Genomic DNA, 19,290 nt, shown 5'->3' with positions numbered 1-19,290 from the left:
CACTTAGGTTGGAGTCATTAAAACTAGTTTTTCAACCACTCGACACATTTCTTGTTAACAAATTATAGTTTTGGCAAGTCGGTTAGGACATCTACTTTGTGCATGACACAAGTCATTTTTCCAACAATTGTTTACAGACAGATTATTTCACTTATAATTCACTGTTTCACAATTCCAGTGGGTCAGAAGTTTACATACACTAAGTTGACTGTGCCTTTAAACAGCTTGGAAAATTCCAGAAAATGATGTCATGGCTTTAGAAGCTTCTGATAGGCTAATTGACATTATTTTTGTCAATTGGAGGTGCAGCTGTGGATGTATTTCAAGGCCTACCTTCAAACTCAGTGCCTCTTTGCTTGACATCATGGGAAAATCTAAAGAAATCAGCCAAGACCCACCAAAATTGTAGACCTCCACAAGTCTGGTTCATTCTTGGGAGCAATTTCCAAATGCCTGAAGGTACCACGTTCATCGATACAAACAATAGTACGCAAGTATAAACACCATGGGACCACGCAGCCGTCACACCGCTCAAGAAGGAGACGGGTTCTGTCTCCTAGAGATGAACGTACTTTGGTGCAAAAAGTGCAAATCAATCCCAGAACAACAGCAAAGTCAACAACAGAACAACAGTCAGATCCTCAAAAGGTTCTACAGCTGCACAATCGAGAGCATCCTGACTGGTTGCATCACTGCCTGGTATGGAAACTGCTCGGGCTCCGACCACAAGACATTACAGAGGGTAGTGCGTACGGCCCAGTACATCACCAGGGCCAAGCTTCCTGCCATCCAGGACCTCTATACCAGGCGGTGTCAGAGGAAGGCACTAAAAATGGTCAGACGCCAGCCACCCTAGTCATAGGCTGTTCTCTGTTACCACACGACAAGCGGTACCGGAGCGCCAAGCGGTACCGGAGCACCAAGTCCAAAAGGCTTTTTAACAGCTTCTACCCCTAATCCGTAAAACTCCTGAACAGCTAATCAAAGGGCTACCCAGACCCCTCTTTTACACTGCTGCTACTCTTTGTTAATTATCTATGCATAGTCACTTTAACTCTACCTACATGTATATATTACCTCAATTACCTTGACTAACCGGTGCCCCCACACATTGACTCTGTACCGGTACCCCCTGTATTTAGCCTCACTATTGTTACTGCTGCTGTTGAATTATATGTTATTTTTATTTTCTATTTTTTACTTTTTTTAAAAGCATTGTTGGTTAAGGACTTAAGTAAACATTTCCTTGTAAGGTCTACACCTGTTGTAATCGGCACATTATTTTAATTTTATTTCACCTTTATTTAACCAGGTAGGCTAGTTGAGAACAAGTTCTCATTTGCAACTGCGACCTGGCCCTGATAAAGCAAAGCAGTTCGACACATGGAATAAACAAACATACAATCAATAATACAGTAGAAAAATCTATATACAGCATGTGCAAATGAGGTAGGATAAGAGAGGTAAGGCAATAAATAGGCCATGGTGGCAAAGTAATTACAATATAGCAATTAAACACTGGAATGGTAGGATGTGCAGAAGATGAATGTGCAAGTAGAGATACTGGGGTCCAAAACAGCAAGATAAATAAATAAATACATACAGTATGGGGATGTGGTAGATTGGATGGGCTATTTACAGATGAGCTAGGTAAGCTTCTCCAGCTTCAGAGATTTTTGCAGGTCGTTCCAGTCATTGGCAGCAGAGAACTGGAAGGAGAGGCGGCCAAAGGAAGAATTGGCTTTGGGGGTGACCAGTGAGATATACCTGCTGGAGCGCGTGCTCACCTAGCAGCACGAGCTCAGAAGACAGATGGGGGGCAATCAAATCACATATGGTGTCCAGGGCACAGCTGGGGGCAGAGGGTGGTCTATAGCAAGTGGCAACGGTGAGAGACTTGTTTCTGGAAAGGTGCATTTTTAGAAGTAGAAGCTCGAATTGTTTTGGTACAGACCTGGATAGTAAGATAGAACTCTGCAGGCGATCTCTGCAGTAGATTGCAACACCGCCCCCTTTGGCAGTTCTATCTTGCGGAAAATATTATAGTTAGGGATGGAAGTTTCAGGGTTTTTGCTGGTTTTCCTAAGCCAGGATTCAGACACGGCTAAGACATCCGGGTTGGCAGAATGTGCTAAAGCAGTGAATAAAGCAAACTTAGGGAGTAGGCTTCTAATGTTAACATGCATTAAACCAAGGCTTTTACGGTTACAAAAGTCAACAAATGAGAGCACCTGGGGAGTAGGAGTGTAGCTAGGCACTGCAGGTCCTGGGTTAACCTCTACATCACCAGAGGAACAGAGGAGAAGTAGGATAAGGGTACGACTAAAGGCTATAAGAACTGGCCGTCTAGCACGTTCGGAACAGAGAGTAAAGGGAGCAGGTTTCTGGGCACGATAGCATAGATTCAAGGCATAATGTACAGACAAAGGTATGGTAGGAAGAGAGTACATTGGAGGTAAACCTAGGCATTGAGTAATGAAGAGAGAGATATAGTCTCTAGAGACGTTTAAACCAGGTGATGTCATCACATATGTGGGAGGTGGAGCAACATGGTTGGTTAAGGCATATTGAGCAGGGTTAGAGGCTCTACAGTGAAATAAGACAGTAATCACTAACCAGGACAGTAATGGACAAGGCATATTGATATTGGGGAGAGGCATGCGTTGCCAAGTCATCGTATGGGTCCAGTGATTGGTTGGGCTGGCTGGGCACAGCGATTCAGACAGTTAGCAGGCCAGGGATAGCAAGCTAGCAGTTAGCAGGCCGGGGCTAGCAAGCTAGCATAAGGGCCTTAGAGGGATGTCACGATGGGGGAAAAGTTTTTGCCTCTTCGTGCGGTGACGTTGATAGACCAGTCGTGGAATTCGTAGGGTTCCAAGTAGCAGAGGGGTCCAAGTCCAATTGGCAAAATGGGTATAGTGGTCCAAGAAACTGGCCGGTGGATCAGCTAACAGTCCAATATGCTATAGATAGCTAGCAGGCCGCGGTTAGCAGAATGGGCCTTCAGGGGACGTTGCGCCTGAGGGCCCTGTTGGGATCCTCGGGCAGATTATGTCGGTATTCCAGTCTTGAAGGATCGGCGGGGTTCCGTTCCCCGTACTGGCAATATAGGGGGTCAGAATATTGTAGCCGAGGAGTGGGCTTCAGGAGTAGCCCAGGAGCCCTAGCCGGGAGATGTGTCTAGCATGGGCTAGCCCCAGGCTAGTTGGTGCTTGCTCCGGGACGGAAACATTAGCCAGGAGTAGTCATCCCGGGTTGCGGTTAGCTAGCTGCCATGATCCAGATGAAAGGGTTCAGAGTTAGCGGTCGGAATCCGGGGATATGGAGAGAAAAATCGGTCCGGTATGCTCTAGTTTGAAACGCGTTGTACGAACTGGTGAGAGCTTCCCGAGCTAAAGGTTAGCTGATGACCACTAGCAGTGATTAGCTAGCTGACTGATAGCTGATAGCTGGTAGCTAGTTAGCTAGCTAGCTTCAGTTGAGGTATTCCAGTTTGGAGGTTAATAGAAATACTTCAAAACAGATCCACACCACATTGGGTGAGGTGGGTTGCAGGAGAGTTTTTTGAAGTTGAGGTTTAGGAAAAATATTAAAAAGAATGCGAAGAAAAAGATATATACATGGGACGAGACAAGACAAAGACGTCTGACTGCTACGCCATCTTGGGTTAATATGACAAATACAATTCGATTTTTGTAGACTGCTTTATCACCGACCTCAACCCAGAGTCTCTCAGAGCCTTCACAGTTAGCCCACTAACAGCTCTCTCAGACCACAGTAAATCTGAGAAGAGCGAAACCAAACCATGATGCATCACGGTCCAATAAATGACATGGTACTAAAGATACCTATAGATGGAGTACAAACAGTACAGAAATCTACCAAAAAGCAATTAGTAGCCAAAAAATACAATCTCTCCTGGACAACATTTTAGCCTTAACATTCTCCTACAGCAATGAAGGTGTACATTTGGCCTTTTGGAACCTAAACTTTATATTTGACAAATTAGCGTCCTTGGCTAATCTAAAGAAACATAAGAGCAAACCAACAATAATAGATAATGAAAAATGGTTTGATAATTATTGTAAAAATCTAAGAAAGTCATTGATAAATATATCTAATCAAAAACACAGAGAACCAGACAACAAAAATATACACCTTCAATATGGGGAAACACTGAAGCAATACAAACACACCCTAAGAACAAAAAAGGAACAGCACGTTAGAAATCAGCTGGATGGATTTGAGGAATCCATAGAATCAAACCACTTCTGGGAGAATTGGAATAAATTAAACAAACCTCATCATGAGGAATTGGCTATCCAAAATGGGGATATGTGGAGAAATCACTTTGCAAACCTCTACAGCAATATAACAAAGAGCCCAGAACAAAAAGATATACAAGAACAATTACAAATACTTGAATCTGCAGTCAAAAACAATCAGAATCCTGTGGATACCTCAATTACTGTAGAATAATTATTGAAAAACTATGCGCTCTCCAACCCAAAAAGGCCTGTGGTGCTGAATGGTATTTTAAATGAAATGATCAAATATAGAGATCACAACTTCAAATTGGCTATACACAAACTCTTCAACATTATCCTCACTGCAGGTATTTTCCCGGAAACCAAGGATTGATCACACCAATCTATAAAAGTGGAGACAAATTTGACAAAAATAATTAGAGGAATAATTAGAGGAATTTGCGTTAACAGCAAATAGGGGAAAATTCTCTGCAGTATCATAAATAGCAGACTACGTCATTTCCTTTATGAATACAACGTCCCGAGCAGAAGCAGGATTGGATTTCAATCAACAGACCACATTAACACCCTCTACACTCTAATTGACAAACAAGTAAACCAAAGGCACAATCTACTCGTCATTTGTAGACTTCAAGAAAGCATTTGATTCAATTTGGCACAAAGGTATTTTTATTGACTAATAGAAAGTGGCCTTGAAGGGAAAACATATGATGTTATTAAATCAATGTACACTAAAAACAAATGTGTGGTTAAAATTGGCAACAATCAAACATACTTATTCTCTCAGCGACGTGGAGTGAAACAGGGCTGCTCAATAAGTCCAACACTATTTAACATCTACATTAATGAATTGGCAAACACATTAGAAGAATCTGCAGCACCTGATCTCACCCTACACAACACTGAAATCAAGTGCCTGCTGTATACAGATGACCTGGTGCTGCTGTCTCCCACTAAGTAGGAGTTACAGCAGCACCTAGATCATCTGCACAGGTTCTGTCAGACCTGGGCTCTGACCGTTAATCACAGGTTCTGTAAACCTGGGCTCTGACCGTTAATCACAGGTTCTGTAAACCTGGGCTCTGACCGTTAACCACAGGTTCTGTAAACCTGGGCTCTGACCGTTAACCACAGGTTCTGTCAGACCTGGGCTCTGACCGTTAACCACAGGTTCTGTCAGACCTGGGCCCTGACGGTTAATCACAGGTTCTGTCAGACCTGGGCCCTGACGGTTAATCACAGGTTCTGTAAACCTGGGCTCTGACAGTTAACCACAGGTTCTGTCAGACCTGGGCTCTGACCGTTAATCACAGGTTCTGTCAGACCTGGGCTCTGACCGTTAATCACAGGTTCTGTCAGACCTGGGCTCTGACGGTTAACCACAGGTTCTGTCAGACCTGGGCCCTGACGGTTAATCACAGGTTCTGTCAGACCTGGACTCTGACAGTTAATCACAGGTTCTGTCAGACCTGGGCTCTGACCGTTAACCACAGGTTCTGTCTGACCTGGGCTCTGACCGTTAACCACAGGTTCTGTCAGACCTGGGCTCTGACGGTAAATCACAGGTTCTGTCAGAACTGGGCTCTGACAGTTAACCTGAAAAAAACCAATACAATTATATTCCCCAAAATATTTTTGGGGAGGGGGGGGGGCACAGTTCTATTAGAACACACCCAGAACGAGACATAACTAGGATTAAATATCAGCAACACAGGAAGCTTTCACATGGCTGTGAATGAGCTGAGAGACAAAGCAAGAAGAGCATTCTATGCCATTAACAGGAACATTCAAATCGAAATTCCAATTAGAATCTGGCTCAAAATGTTCCAATCAGTTATAGAACCAATTGCTCTATATGGCAGTGAAGTATGGGGTCCGCTGTCTAATAATGAATTTACCAAATGGGACAAACATCCAATCGAAATACTGCATGCAGAGTTTTGCCAGACTGTATTGCAAGAGAAAAGAAAAACTCCAAATAACGCATGTAGAGCAGAATTGGGCCAAAACCCCCTCCTTGTTTGAACAGAAAAAAGAGCCATCAAATCATACAACCATCTAAAAACAAGTGACCCCAAAACATTCCAACACTCAGCTCTACAATGTCAAGAGATGAAACAAGAGAAGAGTCCCCTCAGCCAGCTGGTTCTGAGGCTCAGTTCACTAACCCAAACCAACCCCATAGAGCCTCAGAAAATCTGGCCCAACCAAATCATCACAAAGCAAAAATAAAAATATCACCTATTGGAAAGACAACACAGAAAATATTAGTAAATGTCAATGCTGTTTGGTTCTAAACAGACAGTACATTGTGGCAGACTATCTGACTGATAGAAAAACTGAGGAAAACACTGACCAGGTACAGACTCAGTGAGCACAGTCTGGCTATAGAGACCTGGTCATCACAGACAAACCTGGCTGCCCAGAGAGGACAGTCTGGCTATAGAGACCTGGTCATCACAGACAAACCTGGCTGCCCAGAGAGGACAGTCTGGCTATAGAGACTGGTCATCACAGACAAACCTGGCTGCCCAGAGAGGACAGTCTGGCTATAGAGACCTGGTCATCACAGACAAACCTGGCTGCCCAGAGAGGACAGTCTGGCTTTAGAGACTGGTTGTCACAGGCAAACCTGGCTGCCCAGAGAGGACAGGCTGTTCTCACTCTGCTCCAGGGGAGAGGTCGAGACAGAGCTGCATTTCCTATTACACTGTGACAAATACTCAGACATAAGCGAATCTTTCTTTCCCAAAATTATCATTCAGTACAAGGAATTTGAAACTATAAAATATATGTATTGGGTGAAAAGCCAAAATGTGCAGTTTTGGCAGTCAAATATGTGTCCTCCAGCCACAACCTGAGGGACAGTGTAAATGTAATGTCAATAATATTTCCCATTTTGTTTTGTTTTGGCTTTCATACCATGTCATGTGGCTTTTCATACCATGTCATGTTGAGACTGGCCTACTAATATTATTTAATGTATTATTATTATGATTAATATTGTTGTTGTAGTTGCTGTTAATTGTAATCCCATGTCCACTACCACTATTATTATTGCTGTTGGTTCCACCATTTTTGTTATATGTACAGGGGCAAAAAAGTATTTAGTCAGCCACCAATTGTGCAAGTTCTCCCACTTAAAAAGATGAGAGAGACCTGTAATTTTCATCATAAGTACACGTCAACTATGACAGACAAAATGAGAGAAAAAAAACCCAGAAAATCACATTGTAGGAGTTTTAATGAATTTATTAGCAAATGATGGTGGAAAAAAAGTATTTGGTCACCTACAAACAAGCAAGATTTCTGGCTCTCACAGACCTGTAACTTCTTCTTTAAGAGGCTCCTCTGTCCTCCACTCGTTACCTGTATTAATGGCACCTGTTTGAACTTGTTATCAGTATAAAAGACACCTGTCCACAACCTCAAACAGTCACACTCCAAACTCCACTATGGCCAAGACCAAAGAGCTGTCAAAGGACACCAGAAACAAAATTGTAGACCTGCACCAGGCTGGGAAGACTGAATCTGCAATAAGTAAGCAGCTTGGTTTGAAGAAATCAACTGTGGGAGCAATTATTAGGAAATGGGAGACATACAAGACCACTGATAATCTCCCTCGATCTGGGGCTCCACGCAAGATCTCACCCCGTGGGGTCAAAATGATCACAAGAACGGTGAGCAAAAATCCCAGAACCACACGGGGGGATCTAGTGAATGACCTGCAGAGAGCTGGGACCAAAGTAACAAAGCCTACCATCAGTAACACACTACGCCGCCAGGGACTCAAATCCTGCAGTGCCAGACGTGTCCCCCTGCTTAAGCCAGTACATGTCCAGGCCCGTCTGAAGTTTGCTAGAGAGCATTTGGATGATCCAGAAGAGGATTGGGAGAATGTCATATGGTCAGATGAAACCAAAATATAACTTTTTGGTAAAATCTCAACTCATCGTGTTTGGAGGACAAAGAATGCTGAGTTGCATCCAAAGAACACCATACCTACTGTGAAGCATGGGGGTGGAAACATCATGCTTTGGGGCTGTTTTTCTGCAAAGGGACCAGGACGACTGATCCGTGTAAAGGAAAGAATGAATGGGGCCATGTATCGTGAGATTTTGAGTGAAAACCTTCTTCCATCAGCAAGGGCATTGAAGATGAAACGTGGCTGGGTCTTTCAGCATGACAATGATCCCAAACACACCGCCCGGGCAACGAAGGAGTGGCTTTGTAAGAAGCATTTCAAGATCCTGGAGTGGCCTAGCCCGTCTCCAGATCTCAACCCCATAGAAGATCTTTGGAGGGAGTTGAAAGTCCGTGTTGCCCAGCGACAGCCCCAAAACATCACTGCTCTAGAGGAGATCTGCATGGAGGAATGGGCCAAAATACCAGCAACAGTGTGTGAAAACCTTGTGAAGACTTACAGAAAACGTTTGACCTGTGTCATTGCCAACAAAGGGTATATAACAAAGTATTGAGATAAACTTTTGTTATTGACCAAATACTTATTTTCCACCATAATCTGCAAATAAATTCATAAAAAATCCAACAATGTGATTTTCTGGAATACTTTTTCTAATTTTGTCTGTCATAGTTGAAGAAAATTACAGGCCTCTCTCATCTTTTTAAGTGGGAGAACTTGCACAATTGGTGGCTGACTAAATACTTTTTTGCCCCACTGTATACGTTGACAATGTATGTAATTTAACCTGCCAGTCTATTAAATTGAGAGAGGAAGAGAGATAGAGGGTGAGAAAGAGAGAGAGAGAGAGGGTGAGAGAGAGGGGGGGTGAGAGAGAGGGGGTGAGAGAGAGAGAGAGGGGAGGTGAGAGAGAGAGAGAGGGGGTGAGAGAAAGGGGGGGTGAGAGAGAGAGAGGGGGTGAGAGAGAGAGAGAGAGAGAGAGAGAGAGAGGGGGGGGGGGGGGTGAGAGAGAGGGGGTGAGAGAGAGAGAGAGCAGAGAGGGGAGAGAGGAGGGGTGAGAGGGGGGGTGGAGGGGAGAGGAGAGGGGAGGGAGGAGATGGCAGAGAGAGGAGAGGGGGGGTGAGGAGAGAGGGGATGAGAGAGGAGAGAGAGAGGAGAAGAGAGAGAGAGGAGAGGAGAGAGAGAAGAGAGAGAGGGGGGAGAGAGAGAGGAGGAGAGAGAGAGGGGGGTGAGAGAGGGAGAGGGAGAGAAGAGAAGAGGGGGGGGTGAGAGAGAGAGAGAGGGAGAGAGGGGGGGTTGAAGAGAGAGAGAGGGGGGGTGAGAGAGAGAAAGGGGGGTGAGAGGAGGGAGAGAGAGAGAGAGAGAGAGAGAGAGAAGGGGGTGAGAGAGAGAAAGGGGGGGTGAGGGGAGGGTGAGAGATGAGGAGAGGAGGAGGTGGTGAGAGAGGAGAGAGGAGAGAAAGAGGAGGAGGGGTGAGAGAGAGAGAAAGGGGGGGTTGAAAGAGGAGGTGTGAGAGAGAGAGAGAGAAGAGGAGAGAGGAGAGAGAGAGAGAGAGAAGAGAGAGGGGGGGTGAGAAAGAGAGGAAGGGGGGGTTGAAAGAGGAGGTGAGAGAGAGAGGGGGGGGCTGAGGAAGATTAAGTAAATTATTTGAATATGAACATCTAGTAAAGATAGCTAATCATCCTAATCATCAATTACCAGTGGTCACCAGTGGTCTCCTACTTAATGATAGTGGGATAATAATGATGGTTCTCATAACGACCTTCTATTCAACAGCTCCTACACTGAGGATTCCTCCCAAATGGCACCCTATTCCTAGGTAGTGAACTAGGACCCATAGGGCTCTAGTCAAAGGTAGGACACTATGTTGGCAAAAGGGTGCCATTTGGGACATAGCATGAGCTCTGCCTTCCTACAGTAATTAGCACAACAATCCCTCTGGGTCACCTAAACACATTATACAGAGAGGGTGAGGCAGATGAGGAGGTGGCAGAGAGAGAGATGGAGGGAGGGAGAAAGAGAGAGATGAGATGGAGAGCGTGTATTTGAAATGATGCGTGTGTATGTGCGTGAGAGAGAGAGATGACCTAAGCTGCATGTAATGTGAGGTTCCTGTGCAGATCAGTGTAATGCTCATTTCCTCTATAGATCAGTGTAATGTTCATTTCCTCTATAGATCAGTGTAATGCTCATTTCCTCTATAGATCAGTGTAATGCTCATTTCCTCTATAGATCAGTGTAATGCTCATTTCCTCTATAGATCAGTGTAATGCTCATTTCCTCTATAGATCAGTGTAATGCTCATTTCCTCTATAGATCAGTGTAATGTTCATTTCCTCTATAGATCAGTGTAATGTTCATTTCCTCTATAGATCAGTGTAATGTTCATTTCCTCTATAGATCAGTGTAATGCTCATTTCCTCTATAGATCAGTGTAATGTTCATTTCCTCTATAGATCAGTGTAATGCTCATTTCCTCTATAGATCAGTGTAATGCTCATTTCCTCTATAGATCAGTGTAATGTTCATTTCCTCTATAGATCAGTGTAATGCTCATATCCTCTATAGATCAGTGTAATGCTCATTTCCTCTATAGATCAGTGTAATGTTCATTTCCTCTATAGATCAGTGTAATGCTCATTTCCTCTATAGATCAGTGTAATGTTCATTTCCTCTATAGATCAGTGTAATGTTCATTTCCTCTATAGATCAGTGTAATGCTCATTTCCTCTATAGATCAGTGTAATGTTCATTTCCTCTATAGATCAGTGTAATGCTCATTTCCTCTATAGATCAGTGTAATGCTCATTTCCTCTATAGATCAGTGTAATGTTCATTTCCTCTATAGATCAGTGTAATGTTCATTTCCTCTATAGATCAGTGTAATGCTCATTTCCTCTATAGATCAGTGTAATGTTCATTTCCTCTATAGATCAGTGTAATGCTCATTTCCTCTATAGATCAGTGTAATGTTCATTTCCTGTATAGATCAGTGTAATGTTCATTTCCTGTATAGATCAGTGTAATGCTCATTTCCTCTATAGATCAGTGTAATGCTCATTTCCTCTATAGATCAGTGTAATGCTCATTTCCTCTATAGACCAGTGTAATGTTCATTTCCTGTATAGATCAGTGTAATGCTCATTTCCTCTATAGATCAGTGTAATGCTCATTTCCTCTATAGATCAGTGTAATGCTCATTTCCTCTATAGATCAGTGTAATGTTCATTTCCTCTATAGATCAGTGTAATGCTCATTTCCTCTATAGATCAGTGTAATGCTCATTTCCTGTATAGATCAGTGTAATGTTCATTTCCTCTATTGATCAGTGTAATGCTCATTTCCTCTATAGACCAGTCTAATGTTCATTTCCTGTATAGATCAGTGTAATGCTCATTTCCTCTATAGATCAGTGTAATGTTCATTTCCTCTATAGATCAGTGTAATGTTCATTTCTTGTACAGATCAGCGTATAGAGCTAAATCATATTTTCAACCTCTGTCTGTCTCAGGTGCAACTGGGAATAACTGGGAACATTGAAGACTCATGTTAAAAGGAATCACCAGCTTTCATATGTTCGCATGTTCTGAGCAAGGCACTTAAACGTTAGCTTTTTTACACGGCACATATTGCACTTTTACTTTCTTCTCCGACACTTTGTTTTTGCATTATTTAAACCAAATTGAACATGTTTTATTATTTATTTTAGACAAAATGTATTTTATTTATATTAAGTTAAAATAAAAGTGTTTATTGTTCATTCAGTATTGTTGTAATTGTCATTATTACAAATATATGTATAAAAATCGGCCGATTAACTGGTATCAGCTTTTTTTGGTCCTCCAATAACCGGTATCGGCGTTGAAAAAATCATAATCGGTCGACCTCTAATCTGGACAGACGGACGCACGCACACACACACACAGGGCAGCGGATGAAGCCAGATGTGTTGTAAAAGCTGTTAATAACCCAGAGAGAGACTGATGGATAGGAGAGGTGAGAGGAGGCGAGGAGAGGAGAGGTGAGAGGAGGTGAGGATGGTATTGGTCCCCAGGTGGAGTGTGTATGAGTGCTCACCTCCAGTACCCATCCACTGATGGAGAGGAAAGGTGAGAGGAGGCGAGGAGAGGAGAGGTGAGAGGAGGTGAGGATGGTATTGGTCCCCAGGTGGAGTGTGTATGAGTGCTCACCTCCAGTACCCGTCCACTGAGGGAGAGGAGAGGTGAGAGGAGGTGAGGAGAGGAGAGGATGGTATTGGTCCCCAGGGGGAGTGTGTATGAGTGCTCACCTCCAGTACCCATCCACTGACGGAGAGGAGAGGTGAGAGGAGGTGAGGAGAGGAGAGGATGGTATTGGTCCCCAGGGGGAGTGTGTATGAGTGCTCACCTCCAGTACCCGTCCACTGAGGGAGAGGAGAGGTGAGAGGAGGTGAGGAGAGGAGAGGATGGTATTGGTCCCCAGGTGGAGTGTGTATGAGTGCTCACCTCCAGTACCCGTCCACTGACGGAGAGGAGAGGTGAGAGGAGGTGAGGAGAGGAGAGGTGAGAGGAGGTGAGGAGAGGAGAGGATGGTATTGGTCCCCAGGGGGAGTGTGTATGAGTGCTCACCTCCAGTACCCATCCACTGATGGAGAGGAGAGGTGAGAGGAGGTGAGGAGAGGAGAGGAGAGGATGGTATTGGTCCCCAGGGGGAGTGTGTATGAGTGCTCACCTCCAGTACCCGTCCACTGATGTATCTGCTGCACGTCTCACACTTAACCCCAAACTGGGCGTGGTAGTCAGACTCACAGTATGGCACGTTGTCCCTGAAACACAAAGGGTTAAACACACAATCAAAGGTGTGTGTGTGTGTACATGTGTCTGTCTCTGTATGTGTGTGTTGTGTCTGTTTGTGTGTGTACATGCCCATGTGTCTTTGTATTTATATACAGTACAAGTCAAAAGTTTAGAAACTCATTCATTCCAGGGTTTTTCTTTATTTTTAATATTTTCTACATTGTAGAATAATAATGAAGACATCAAACTTTGAAATAACACATATGGAATCATGTAGTAACCAAAAAGTGTTAAACAAATCAAAATATATTTTATATTTAAGATTCTTCAAAGTAGCCACCCTTTGCCTGGATGACAGCTTTGCACACCTCTTGGCATTCTCTCAACCAGCTTCATGAGGAATGCTTTGCCAACAGTCTTGAAGGAGTACCCACATATGCTGAGCACTTGACTGCTTTTCCTTCCCTCTGCAGTCCAATTCAACCCAAACCATCTCAATTGGGTTGAGGTCGGGTGATTGTGGAGGCCAGGTGATCTGATACAACACTTCCTCACTCTCCTTCTTGCTCAAATAGCCCTTACACAGCCTGGAAGTGTGTTTTGGGTCATTGTTCTGTTGGAAAACAAATGATAGTCCCACAAAGCACAAACCAGATGGGATGGCATATCGCTGCCAAATGCTGTGGTAGCCATGCTGGTTAAGTGACAGTGTCCCCAGCAAAGCACCCCCACACCATCACACCTTCTCCTCCATGCTTCACGGTGGGGACCACACATGCAGAGATCATCCGTTCACCTACTCCGCGTCTCACAAAGACACGCTGGTTGGAACCAAAATCTCCAATTTAGACTCATCAGACAAAAGGACAGATTTCCACTGGTCTAATGTCAATTGCTTAATTTTTTTCTTGGCTCAAGCAAGTCTCTTCTTCTTATTGGTGTCCTTTAGTAGTGGTTTCTTTGCAGCAATTCAACAATGAAGGCCTGATTCACACAGTCTCCTCTGAACAGTTGATGTTGAGATGTGTCTGTTACTTGAACTCTGTGAAGCATTTATTTGGGCTGCAATCTGAGGCTGGTAATTCTAATGAACTTATCCTCTGCAGCAGAGTTAACTCTGGGTCTTCCTTTCCTGTGTCGGTCCTCATGAGAGCCAGTTTCATCATAGCGTTTGATGGTTTTTGCGACTGCACTTGAAGGAACTTTCAAAGTTTTTGAAATGTTCCAGATTGACTGACCTTCACGTCTTAAAATGATGGACTGTTGTTTCTGTTTGCTTATTTGAGCTGTTCTTGCCATAATATGGACTTGGTCTTTTACCAAATACAGCTATCTTCTGTATACCAACCCTACCTTGTCACAACACAACTGATTGGCTCAAACGTATTAAGAAGGAAAGAAATTCCACAAATTAACTTTTAACAAGGCATACCTGTTAATTGAAATGAATTCCAGGTGACTACCTCATGAAGCTGGTTGAGAGAATGCCAAGAGTGTGCAAAGCTGTCATCAAGGCAAAGGGTGGCTACTTTGAAGAATCTCAAATATAAAATATATTTTGATTTGTTTAACACTTTTGGGTTATTACATGATTCCATATGTGTTCTTTCATAGTTTTGATGTCTTCACTATTATTCCACAATGTAGAAAATAGTAAAAATAAAGAAAAACTCTGGAATGAGTAGGTGTGTTAAAACTGGTACTGTACGTCTCTGTGTGTGTGTGTGTGTACTGACTTGCTGATGTATTCCCCGGTGAGGACCATGTTGCAGGTTAGACACTTGAAGCAGCTGACATGCCACTGTTTCTCCAACGCCAGCAGAGACTGCCCCTGTTTTATATCTTCTCCACACCCCGAACAGTCTGGAGAGAGAGGGAGGGGGGAGATGGGGAGAGGGAGGGGGAGAGGATGAGGGAGGGGGGAGAGGGAGAGAAGGGGAACAGGGAGAGAGGGAGGCAGAGGGGGGGCGAGGAAGGTAGGGAGAGAGGTGGAGGGAGAGAGAGGGGGAGACACGGAGAGAAAGGAGGGAGAGTGGAGGGGGAAGAGGAGGGGTGGGGAAAGAGGTGAAGAAAAGTGGTGAGAATAAGGGGGGTAAGAGAAAAGAAGCGAGAGAGGGACAAACCTGTGGGGCTAATGTATCTATACCCAACAATGTGTGTCAACTCAGGGTATCAGCTCTATACCTGCAGGTCCCTAAAGGGTGTGGTCTAGGGGTTGGTTCTAGAGTGTGTCACCCTAAAGGGGTGTGGTCTAGGGGTTGGTTCTAGAGTGTGTCAACCTAAAGGGGTGTGGTCTAGGGGTTGGTTCTAGAGTGTGTCACCCTAAAGGGGTGTGGTCTAGGGGTTGGTTCTAGAGTGTCACCCTAAAGGGGTGTGGTCTAGGGGTTGGTTCTAGAGTGTCACCCTAAAGGGGTGTGGTCTAGGGGTTGGTTCTAGAGTGTCACCCTAAAGGGGTGTGGTCTAGGGGTTGGTTCCAGAGTGTGTCACCCTAAAGGGGTGTGGTCTAGGGGTTGGTTCTAGAGTGTGTCACCCTAAAGGGGTGTGGTCTAGGGGTTGGTTCTAGAGTGTCACCCAAAAGGGGTGTGGTCTAGGCGTTGGTTCTAGAGTGTGTCACCCTAAAGGGGTGTGGTCTAGGGGTTGGTTCTAGAGTGTGTCACCCTAAAGGGGTGTGGTCTAGGGGTTGGTTCTAGAGTGTGTCACCCTAAAAGGGTGTGGTCTAGGCATTGGTTCTAGAGTGTGTCACCCTAAAGGGGTGTGGTCTAGGGGTTGGTTCTAGAGTGTCACCCTAAAGGGGTGTGGTCTAGGGGTTGGTTCTAGAGTGTGTTACCCTAAAGGGGTGTGGTCTAGGGGTTGGTTCTAGAGTGTGTCACCCTAAAGGGGTGTGGTCTAGGGGTTGGTTCTAGAGTGTGTCACCCTAAAGGGGTGTGGTCTAGGATCCCTAAAGGGGTGTGGTCTAGGGGTTGTTCTAGAGTGTGTCACCCTAAAGGGGTGTGGTCTAGGGGTTGGTTCTAGAGTGTCACCCTAAAGGGGTGTGGTCTAGGCGTTGGTTCTAGAGTGTGTCACCCTAAAGGGGTGTGGTCTAGGGGTTGGTTCTAGAGTGTCACCCTAAAGGGGTGTGGTCTAGGGGTTGGTTCTAGAGTGTCACCCTAAAGGGGTGTGGTCTAGGATCCCTAAAGGGGTGTGGTCTAGGGGTTGTTCTAGAGTGTGTCACCCTAAAGGGGTGTGGTCTAGGGGTTGGTTCTAGAGTGTCACCCTAAAGGGGTGTGGTCTAGGGGTTGGTTCTAGAGTGTGTCAACCTAAAGGGGTGTGGTCTAGGGGTTGGTTCTAGAGTGTGTCACCCTAAAAGGGTGTGGTCTAGGCGTTGGTTCTAGAGTGTGTCACCCTAAAGGGGTGTGGTCTAGGGGTTGGTTCTAGAGTGTCACCCTAAAGGAGTGTGGTCTAGGGGTTGTTCTAGAGTGTGTCATCCTAAAGGGGTGTGGTCTAGGGGTTGGTTCTAGAGTGTCACCCTAAAGGGGTGTGGTCTAGGGGTTGGTTCTAGAGTGTGTTACCCTAAAGGGGTGTGGTCTAGGCACCCTAAAGGGGTGTGGTCTAGGGGTTGTTCTAGAGTGTGTCACCCTAAAGGGGTGTGGTCTAGGGGTTGGTTCTAGAGTGTCACCCTAAAGGGGTGTGGTCTAGGCGTTGGTTCTAGAGTGTGTCACCCTAAAGGGGTGTGGTCTAGGGGTTGGTTCTAGAGTGTCACCATAAAGGGGTGTGGTCTAGGGGTTGGTTCTAGAGTGTGTCACCCTAAAGGGGTGTGGTCTAGGGGTTGGTTCTAGAGTGTGTCACCCTAAAAGGGTGTGGTCTAGACGTTGGTTCTAGAGTGTGTCACCCTAAAGGGGTGTGGCCTAGGGGTTGGTTCTAGAGTGTCACCCTAAAGGGGTGTGGTCTAGGGGTTGGTTCTAGAGTGTGTCACCCTAAAGGGGTGTGGTCTAGGGGTTGGTTCTAGAGTGTGTTACCCTAAAGGGGTGTGGTCTAGGGGTTGGTTCTAGAGTGTCACCCTAAAGGGGTGTGGTCTAGGGGTTGGTTCTAGAGTGTGTCACCCTAAAGGGGTGTGGTCTAGGCATTGGTTCTAGAGTGTCACCCTAAAGGGGTGTAGTCTAGGGGTTGGTTCTAGAGTGTGTCACCCTAAAGGGGTGTGGTCTAGTGGTTGGTTCTAGAGTGTCACCCTAAAGGGGTGTGGTCTAGGGGTTGGTTCTAGAGTGTCACCCTAAAGGGGTGTGGTTTAGGGGTTGATTCTAGATTGGGTCATCTTAAAGGGGTGTGGTCTAGAGGTTAGTTCTAGATTGTTTCCAAGTAGAGTTCCTCAAAGATCCACCCGAATAACCTAGACCTGATCCGAGACCTGAGCGGGTCTGAATCCAGAATTCTAATTAATGTCACAGGTCTAGGTCAGATCTGATAAGATTGTCACGGGTCTCTGGTAAGTGTAATTTTAACTGACTTGTCCGGAAGGGCCCGCACAGATCCTAATGCGACTGCTGCAGTAGAGTGAGAAAGAAATTGTATAATTTATGCTCCTGCTCTTGCTTTTCACGAGAGTGGAGCGTGGTGCGTGTAGCTAGCTAGCTTAACTAGCTTCTCGTTCCGGTTTGATGCAGTCCAAGACAGGTACTACGTAATCATTGTGGATGATAAATAACCTAGCTATGGCAGCTATTATTCTACTATAGCGTGAGTCAGGTTGGTTGGTTGCTGTCTTTCATCTCTCCCTTCCTGCTCCCTGCTCCCCATGTCACTTGCTCACAGTACGGCCCCTCCCCCGCTTGCTAGAATGGCACCCCTCTCCCTCGTCTCATGCTTTATCAGCTCTGGTTAATAAAGTAGCTTAAAAAATGACTTTTCTGCTGCTTCCCTCACTAGGACCAGGTCTGGACCCGACCAGGTCTACACGGAATGGGTCTAGTTGTCCTCGGGTCCACTCAGAACGGGTCTCTATATTAAAAAATAAATATATGCATATATTGGGTCTGGGAGGGAATACCCCAGGTCCATTTTGGAGCGGGTAAAACATTTTGGACCCGTGAAGACCTCTAGTTCCAAGTCTCGAGGTCATGAGGGCGGGACTTACGGCTGGGTCCGTGGATCTTGATTGGTTCGTTGGAGGTGACGAGTGTGTGAGAACACTGTTGACACACACAGTCCTTCCCACTGAACGTCACTCTGTCTCCGATAGGGAACGGCTTCCTGCATGGGGGAGATACACACTAATTAAATACACATTCACAAGCATGCACACACACACACACAGTACGCCCAAGGAAGGCACCACAATTCGTGTCACATGGTCATTGTCCTTACCACTGAACAACAAACGCTCTCATGCTTTGCTGGGATGAGGACACACACACACACACACACACACACACACACACACACACACACACACACACACACACACACACACACACACACACACACACACACACACAAATGGTTTCACCGTGACTGAGGAAATAAACTGTAAAGCCCAGCTTTAGATACATGCAGGAATAACCCCTTACTTTACCCAGACAAAGCTGTGTGTGTGTGAATATCTGATGTGTGAGATCAGGTATGTCTTTGGTTGTGAGGAAGATGTCATTGGATGGCCTACAGAATGTTAGTGTGCTGTCAGGCAGGTCTGGAGAACATGGTTTGGATGGCCTACAGAATGTTAGTGTGCTGTCAGGCAGGTCTGGAGAACATGGTTTGGATGGCCTACAGAATGTTAGTGTGCTGTCAGGCAGGTCTGGAGAACATGGTTTGGATGGCCTACAGAATGTTAGTGTGCTGTCAGGCAGGTCTGGAGAACATGGTTTGGATGGCCTACAGAATGTCAGTGTGCTGTCAGGCAGGTCTGGAGAACATGGTTTGGATGGCCTACAGAATGTTAGTGTGCTGTCAGGCAGGTCTGGAGAACATGGTTTGGATGGCCTACAGAATGTTAGTGTGCTGTCAGGCAGGTCTGGAGAACATGGTTTGGATGGCCTACAGAATGTTAGTGTGCTGTCAGGCAGGTCTGGAGAACATGGTTTGGATGGCCTACAGAATGTTAGTGTGCTGTCAGGCAGGTCTGGAGAACATGGTTTGGATGGCCTACAGAATGTCAGTGTGCTGTCAGGCAGGTCTGGAGAACATGGTTTGGATGGCCTACAGAATGTCAGTGTGCTGTCAGGCAGGTCTGGAGAACATGGTTTGGATGGCCTACAGAATGTTAGTGTGCTGTCAGGGAGGTCTGGAGAACATGGTTTGGATGGCCTACAGAATGTTAGTGTGCTGTCAGGCAGGTCTGGAGAACATGGTTTGG

General features: G+C 45.4%; 1 protein-coding gene across 1 annotated transcript in view; it reads right to left on the bottom strand.

Annotated features, from left to right (window-relative positions):
- The window catches only part of LOC115164014 (actin-binding LIM protein 3), an 81,373-nt gene that overhangs the window by 39,481 nt on the left and 22,602 nt on the right, over nt 1-19,290 (bottom strand). The window contains exons 2-4 of the mRNA XM_029716164.1: nt 18,073-18,208; nt 14,702-14,828; nt 12,901-12,994 (exon numbers count right to left, since the gene is read on the bottom strand). Of these exons, the coding sequence (XP_029572024.1) occupies nt 12,901-12,994; nt 14,702-14,828; nt 18,073-18,208 (357 nt within the window). The remainder of the gene's footprint in view (nt 1-12,900; nt 12,995-14,701; nt 14,829-18,072; nt 18,209-19,290) is intronic.

This window comes from Salmo trutta, chromosome 3 (assembly GCF_901001165.1).
Source record: "Salmo trutta chromosome 3, fSalTru1.1, whole genome shotgun sequence".
Classification (NCBI taxonomy): domain Eukaryota; kingdom Metazoa; phylum Chordata; class Actinopteri; order Salmoniformes; family Salmonidae; genus Salmo; species Salmo trutta.
Note: the sequence above shows the minus strand (reverse complement) of the source record. Positions and strands in the feature narration are given on the sequence as shown.